Here is an 8071-nt window from a genome sequence, read left to right on the forward strand (position 1 = left end):
CACAAGGGATTTGCACAGGTGAGCTGTTAGTGACAGACCGCAAACAAGTTACAGTGGACTGCTTAAGTTAAAACAAGAAAAAGGAAAAACGTGGAACACCGCACAGCTTCCTTTTGCCTGTGCTCATACATTTTCAGATGAGCTTTTTCAAAGATTGAACACTGGGTGGGTCCACACGTTAACTCACTGAAGCTCAATAATTGGCTGCTCCTTCCTTTGTTGAAGTTTTTAGTTATATGCAGCACTAGTCAAAATAAATAATTAAATTAAAAAGAACCATGAACTATCAGTACAGATCTTTTTGGGAATATGTTGAAAAGATGGATGATGGTCGCATGAGCTGTAAGTTTTGTGGGCATTGTTTTGCCAAAGGTACTTCCATTTCGAGGATCAAATTGCATTTAGCAGGAGTGACAGGCCGTGGTGTTAAAATTTGTGGACAAGTGCCTCAAGATGTCCAAGACGCAGCCCTTGCAGCAATTGATGGCCCTCCAGAAAAGAAACTTAAAACTGTAGCAGGCTCAAGCAATAACGATGTCACTAATGAAATTTCAGCTTCAGCACAACAGCAGAACAATGAAATGATGATGGCACACCAACTAGAAGATCTTTGGCTCGAAGATTGGATGGCTAGCATCACTGTTGAAGACATGGAGCATCTGGAGAGAGGTAGCTTTCATGAGAGGCCATCATTTAATCAAGCTGATGAGGTGGATGTGGAGAGCAATACTGGAAGATTTATGCAGCCTGGTGCAAGAGCTAGCTCTTCTGGAGTCCTAAATTACAACACAAGTGAGACTAGAGGAGATCCACTATCTTGTGCAATTTCAGCTTCTGCTCAAGAACATAACAATAAAGTGACACATGTAGAAATGGCACAAGGACAACCTTTTTTCACTAGGGAAATTGCACGTGATTTGTTTAGAGGAAGGAGTGAACTTGTGCATAATGCACCGGAGACTAGACCACTGACTGAGCAAGCTAGTCCAGAGACTGAGCTTCCATGGTGTCGTTATTCCCCTGAGGAGCTTCCGCATGATGCATTTGAGACTATACCGAGAACAGAGCAAGCGCCGCTTCTGGAGAGAGGTAGCTCTCATGACAGGCAATCAATTAATCAGGTCTATGAGCCTCGAGAAGATTCATCCCAACCAGCAGATCTATTGTGTCTTGGCCACGCAAGATATGATGATCAACTCTGCTCTCCAGCAGTAAACAATGATGCCATTATGAATGATGTGCAGAACATGGATAGAATGAGGAAAGAACCAGTGGAGAAGGAGGAGGAGGATATGGAGAACAATAGTGGAAGATCAGTGCAGCCTGGTGCAGGAGCTAACTCTTCTGTAGGGCTTAAACACAACACAAGTGAGACTAGAGGAGCTCCTTTACCAATCGGCTCTACAAAGCTAGTGGGTCAAGCATTTGAAGAGAATAAAAAAGTGATATGGTCTTGGTTGATGGATGATGAAGTTTCAACCATTGGCATTTACGGGATGGGGGGAGCTGGTAAAACTACAATGTTAAAACATGTCTATAACGAGCTTCAACAAATTGCTGATATTTTTCCTCATGTTTACTGGGTGACCGTATCTCAAGATTTCAGCATTCAAAAATTGCAGAAGAAGATCGCAAAACGTATAAAGTTATCTCTTTCCAATGAAGAGGAGGAGTTGCTCATAGCTGCAGAATTGTCACTAGAACTAATGAAGAAATCAAAATGGATTCTAATTTTAGATGATTTGTGGAACTCTTTTGAGCTACAAGAAGTGGGAATTCCTGTTCCATTGAAAGGATGCAAGCTGATTATGACAACTCGATCAAAAGAGGTTTGTGGACGAATGGATTGCCGAAACAATATCATAGTGAATCCTCTTTCTGATGTAGATGCTTGGACTTTGTTCAGGGAGATCCTTGGACATGACAGACATCTCTCTACAGAAGTGGAACAATTTGCAAAATCTATCACAAAGGAGTGTGATGGTTTGCCGCTAGGAATTAAAACAATGGCTGGAACCATGAAGGTGGTGGATGGCATACACGGGTGGAGTAATGCTTTAGAACGACTGAGACAATCAAGAGTTGGGCCAAATGGCATGGAAAGGGTATTTTCATCATTGAGATTTAGTTACACGCACCTAAGCAATGAAGCTATGCAAAAATGTTTCTTGTATTGTGCATTTTTTCCAGAAGACTCTGCTATCAATAGACTGGAATTGATACTTTATTTGATTGATATGGGAGTGATACAAGGGCTGACGAGTAGGAAGGCAGAATTTGATGAAGGCCATTCCATGCTTGATAAACTTGAAAAAGTCTGCCTATTGGAAAGAAAACGTCTTGGTGGTGCTGTAATGATGCATGACTTGATTAGGGACATGGCCATCCAAATACTGGAAGAGAACTCTAGAGCCATTGTTAAAGCCGGTGCACAATTAAAAGAATTGCCGGATACAGAGGAGTGGACAGACAAACTTACGACCGTTTCACTAATGCACAACCAAATTGAAGAGATTTGTTCCAGCCATTCAGTGAGGTGTCCAAATCTGTCAACCTTATTGCTGTGTAGTAATCATAGGTTGCGATTCATTGCGGGTTCATTTTTCGAGCAAATGCATGGGCTCAAGGTCCTCGATCTGTCTAAAACAGCTATTGAATGTTTGCCTGATTCTGTCTCTGATTTGGTGGGTCTCACTTCACTGTTGCTCAAACATTGTCGGAGGTTAAGCCGTGTACCAACATTGAAAAAGCTCAGGGCACTGAAGAGGTTAGATCTCGCTCGTGCTCCACTTGAAGAGATTCCTCATGGCATGGAATGTCTATCCAGCCTGAGGTATCTAAGAATGAATGGATGTGGCGAAAACAAGTTTCCCTGTGGGATATTAACTAAACTCCCTCACCTGCAAGTCTTGATACTAGGGGAACAGCTTCTACAGGCGAGAGGAAAATACATGGGGGAAAGATATTTTCTAGTAAAAGTTGAAGGAAAGGAAGTAGGATGCTTGAGGAAGTTGGAAAGTTTGGAATGCCATTTTGAAGATCACTCTAACTACGTGGAGTACCTCAAATCTCGGGATGAGACCCAATCACTAAGCACATACAAAATTGTTGTAGGAAAGTTCAGGGAAGGCGAACTCGGGGAATTAAAGTACAGTGGTCCCGGAAGTAAAATGGTTGTTTTGGGTAATTTGAATATCAATAGAGATGGAGATTTTCAGGTCATCTCCCCAAATGACATTCAACAACTAATTTGTAGATGTATCGATGCGAGAAGTTTAGGCGATGTTTTGTCATTAAAGTATGCAACTGAACTGGAGTATATCAAGATTTTGAATTGCAATAGCTTGGAGAGCTTGGTTTCATCGTCTTGGTTATGCTCTGCTCCACTGCCACAGCCATCTCCATCTTATAATGGTATATTTTCTGGTCTTAAAAGGTTTCATTGTTCTGGTTGTAAGGGTATGAAGAAGTTGTTCCCTCCTGTCTTGCTGCCAAACCTTGTAAACCTGGAAAGGATTTTTGTTGAAGGATGTGAGAAAATGGAGGAGATAATAGGTGGAGCAAGATCGGATGAAGAAGGGGATATGGGTGAAGAAAGCAGCATCAGAAACACCGAATTCAAACTCCCGAAGTTGACAGAACTGCGCTTGAAAGATTTACCAGAACTAAAAAGCATTTGTAGTGCAAAACTGATTTGCGATTCTCTCGAAGTAATTGAAGTAAGGAATTGCAGTGTCACAGAAATCTTGGTTCCATCTTCCTGGATTCGCCTCGTAAACCTGGAAAGGATTTTTGTTGAAGGATGTGAGAAAATGGAGGAGATAATAGGTGGAGCAAGATCGGATGAAGAAGGGGATATGGGTGAAGAAAGCAGCATCAGAAACACCGAATTCAAACTCCCGAAGTTGACAGAACTGCGCTTGAAAGATTTACCAGAACTAAAAAGCATTTGTAGTGCAAAACTGATTTGCGATTCTCTCCGAGTAATTGAAGTAAGGAATTGCAGTGTCACAGAAATCATGGTTCCATCTTGCTGGATTCGCCTCGTAAACCTGAAAAGGATTGCTATTGAAGGATGTGAGAAAATGGAGGAGATAATAGGTGGAGCAAGATCGGATGAAGAAGGGGATATGGGTGAAGAAAGCAGCATCAGAAACACCGAAGTCAAACTCCCAAAGTTGACATACCTGAGATTGACAGATTTACCAGAACTAAAAAGCATTTGTAGTGCAAAACTGATTTGCGATTCTCTCCGAGTAATCGAAGTAAGGAATTGCAGTATCAGAGAAATCTTTGTTCCATCTTTCTGGATTCGCCTGGTAAACCTGGAAAGGATTGTTGTTGAAGGATGTGAGAAAATGGAGGAGATAATAGGTGGAGCAAGATCGGATGAAGAAGGGGATATGGGTGAAGAAAGCAGCATCAGAAACACCGAATTCAAACTCCCAAAGTTGACAGTACTGCGCTTGAAAAATTTACCAGAACTAAAAAGCATTTGTAGTGCAAAACTGATTTGCGATTCTCTCCGAGTAATCGAAGTAAGGAATTGCAGTATCAGAGAAATCTTTGTTCCATCTTTCTGGATTCGCCTGGTAAACCTGGAAAGGATTGTTGTTGAAGGATGTGAGAAAATGGAGGAGATAATAGGTGGAGCAAGATCGGATGAAGAAGGGGATATGGGTGAAGAAAGCAGCATCAGAAACACCGAATTCAAACTCCCAAAGTTGACAGTACTGCGCTTGAAAAATTTACCAGAACTAAAAAGCATTTGTAGTGCAAAACTGATTTGCGATTCTCTCCGAGTAATCGAAGTAAGGAATTGCAGTATCAGAGAAATCTTTGTTCCATCTTTCTGGATTCGCCTGGTAAACCTGGAAAGGATTGTTGTTGAAGGATGTGAGAAAATGGAGGAGATAATAGGTGGAGCAAGATCGGATGAAGAAGGGGATATGGGTGAAGAAAGCAGCATCAGAAACACCGAATTCAAACTCCCAAAGTTGACAGTACTGCGCTTGAAAAATTTACCAGAACTAAAAAGCATTTGTAGTGCAAAACTGATTTGCGATTCTCTCCGAGTAATCGAAGTAAGGAATTGCAGTATCAGAGAAATCTTTGTTCCATCTTTCTGGATTCGCCTGGTAAACCTGGAAAGGATTGTTGTTGAAGGATGTGAGAAAATGGAGGAGATAATAGGTGGAGCAAGATCGGATGAAGAAGGGGATATGGGTGAAGAAAGCAGCATCAGAAACACCGAATTCAAACTCCCAAAGTTGACAGTACTGCGCTTGAAAAATTTACCAGAACTAAAAAGCATTTGTAGTGCAAAACTGATTTGCGATTCTCTCCGAGTAATCGAAGTAAGGAATTGCAGTATCAGAGAAATCTTTGTTCCATCTTTCTGGATTCGCCTGGTAAACCTGGAAAGGATTGTTGTTGAAGGATGTGAGAAAATGGAGGAGATAATAGGTGGAGCAAGATCGGATGAAGAAGGGGATATGGGTGAAGAAAGCAGCATCAGAAACACCGAATTCAAACTCCCAAAGTTGACAGTACTGCGCTTGAAAAATTTACCAGAACTAAAAAGCATTTGTAGTGCAAAACTGATTTGCGATTCTCTCCGAGTAATCGAAGTAAGGAATTGCAGTATCAGAGAAATCTTTGTTCCATCTTTCTGGATTCGCCTGGTAAACCTGGAAAGGATTGTTGTTGAAGGATGTGAGAAAATGGAGGAGATAATAGGTGGAGCAAGATCGGATGAAGAAGGGGATATGGGTGAAGAAAGCAGCATCAGAAACACCGAATTCAAACTCCCAAAGTTGACAGTACTGCGCTTGAAAAATTATTTTTTTGCTTTTTTTTTTCACTCACAGTGTATTACCTTTTTTTTTAAAAAAAAAAAGTGCTTCCCCTTTTCTTTTTTTTTCTAAAATTATTTTTTTTTAATTTTATATTTTTAATATTGAATTGGTTAAAAATTTTATTTTTTTATTTTTTTATTTTTTTATTTTTTTATTTTTTTATTTTTTTATTTTTTTTATATTGAGCTAATTAAGAATTTAATTTTATAATTTTTTATTTAAAATATTGTTGATTGCTACACTATTTCTCTACATAGTTTTTTTTTCCTTTTTATGATTTTCTTCAAAATTATTTTTCTGATTTTATTTTTTAATATTAAACAGGTTAATAATTACAACTACAATATGTGAGAAAAGCACTGTAGCTTTCCTCACAAATTACTATGGATTGCTATAATATTTTTTTCCATATGGATTTTTTCTGTTTTGTTATGTTTTTTTTTTTACATTGTCTTTGTCAATTTTATTTTTTAAATATTAAGCATGTTAAAAATTACAATTACAAGTAAATACAAGTAAGGCTAAATCATGTGGGGAAAACAATGTAACTTTCCTTACAAAACACTATGGATTGATATAGTTTTTCCTCACATAGTTTTTTTCCAGTTTCTTTTGTATTTTCTTTTTTTATAATATTTTTTTATAAAATTATCTTTGTTAATTTTATTTTTTTTAATATTGAGCTGGTTAAAATTTAACTTTATAATAAAGCTTAATTATGTGCAAAAAGCATTGTAGCTTTCCTCAAAAAACATTGTAAATTGCAACAGTGTCTCTCCAAATGGTTTTTTCTCTTATGATTTTTTTAAAATTATCGTTGTCAATTTTATTTTTTTAATATTGGGTTGGTTGAAAATTATAATTATAAGACATTACAAATAAGGCTAAATCATGTAGAGAAGCATTATAGCTTTCATCACAAAACACTGTGAATTGCTACAGTATTTCCAACATGGTTTTTTCTTTCATGTTTTTTGTTATATTTTTTAAAAAATTATCTCTGTTGATTTTTTTTATTATTATTAAGCTGATTGAAAATTTAGCTTTGTAATTTGTTTTTGTTTAAAACATTGTGAATTGTTGTAGTGTTTCCTCACATGATTTTTTTTAATGATTTTTTTCAAAATTATCTTTGTCAATTTTTTTTAATATTGAGTTAGTTAAGAATTATAATTACAATAAAACTAAATCATATGAGGAAAGCATTGTTATTTATTTTTTTTCTAAAATTATCTCTGCTGATTTTATTTTTTTTAATATTGAACAGATTGAAAATTTAGCTTTATAATTTTTTTTTAAAACACTGTGAATTACTGCAGTGTTTTCCCATATGATTTTGTTTATGATATTTTCTAAAATTATCTATGTTGATTTTTTTAATATTAAGTTGATTGAGAATTATAATTACAATAAAACTAAATCATATAGGGGAAGTGATTAGTATCTTAAAGTGCATTTTTATCAAGGTTTTATATCATTATTTTACACTTGAAGTATCAATAACTCCTTAACTAAAACATGTTTTATAATAACATGTCTAATAATATAAGATATCTTTAATTTGTGGTAAATATTCATCTTAAATGCAGGCTTATCACATAAATGAAAGGATTAATTGATAAATTTAAAATGGAAATTGAAAGGACAAAGAAATGGCCAAACTTAAAAAGGAGATGTTGGTGTAGTCCAAACTCGAATACTGTTTGGTAATTGGGTCATATCTAGAGTTGTAGATCTTGGATTTTATTTTGGTTTATATGGCTATAAAGCTAAGACATAGGCATAAAATATTCATGGGAATACAAGATTCAATTTCGTTGTTTGGAAGTCCAAATCTTAGCAATAACAAAAAAGTCAGAATATATCCTATAGCTCAGATACTATTCAGTGTTCAGCTCATATCTCGAGTTAGAAGTCCAAATGCATTGAATATTTTTTATTGGAAAGCTGAGACAATTTCCTAGAACTTTTATTAGAAAGTCTGTTCATTCAAATGACCTCAAATTGTTTTCCTGGAAAGTTGAGACAATTTCCTACAACTTTTAGTTGGAAGTCTAGTGCAAATTATGACATTATCAATGATGTTTTATTTAGACAAAAGAAGATAAGGATTGTCACCAAGTCAAGAGTTGGTTACCCACTCATTAATTAATCATCAAATCAATAGTTCTTAATTTTGGGCTATAAAAGGAGGCATTTGCCATGTATTTAGG

The 8071-nt window shown here is 36.4% G+C and overlaps 1 protein-coding gene across 1 annotated transcript in view; it reads left to right on the forward strand.

Moving 5' to 3' along the window:
• The first annotated feature begins 298 nt into the window (after nt 1-298).
• Nucleotides 299-8071, forward strand: part of LOC105108586 (putative disease resistance protein At4g19050) — a 13912-nt gene continuing 6139 nt past the window's right edge. Inside the window, exon 1 of the mRNA XM_011002937.1 lies at nt 299-5643. Coding sequence (XP_011001239.1) covers nt 321-5643 — 5323 coding nt within the window. The 5' untranslated portion in view covers nt 299-320. The remainder of the gene's footprint in view (nt 5644-8071) is intronic.

Source organism: Populus euphratica, unplaced genomic scaffold (genome assembly GCF_000495115.2).
Source record: "Populus euphratica unplaced genomic scaffold, PopEup_1.0 scaffold196.1, whole genome shotgun sequence".
Lineage (NCBI taxonomy): Eukaryota > Viridiplantae > Streptophyta > Magnoliopsida > Malpighiales > Salicaceae > Populus > Populus euphratica.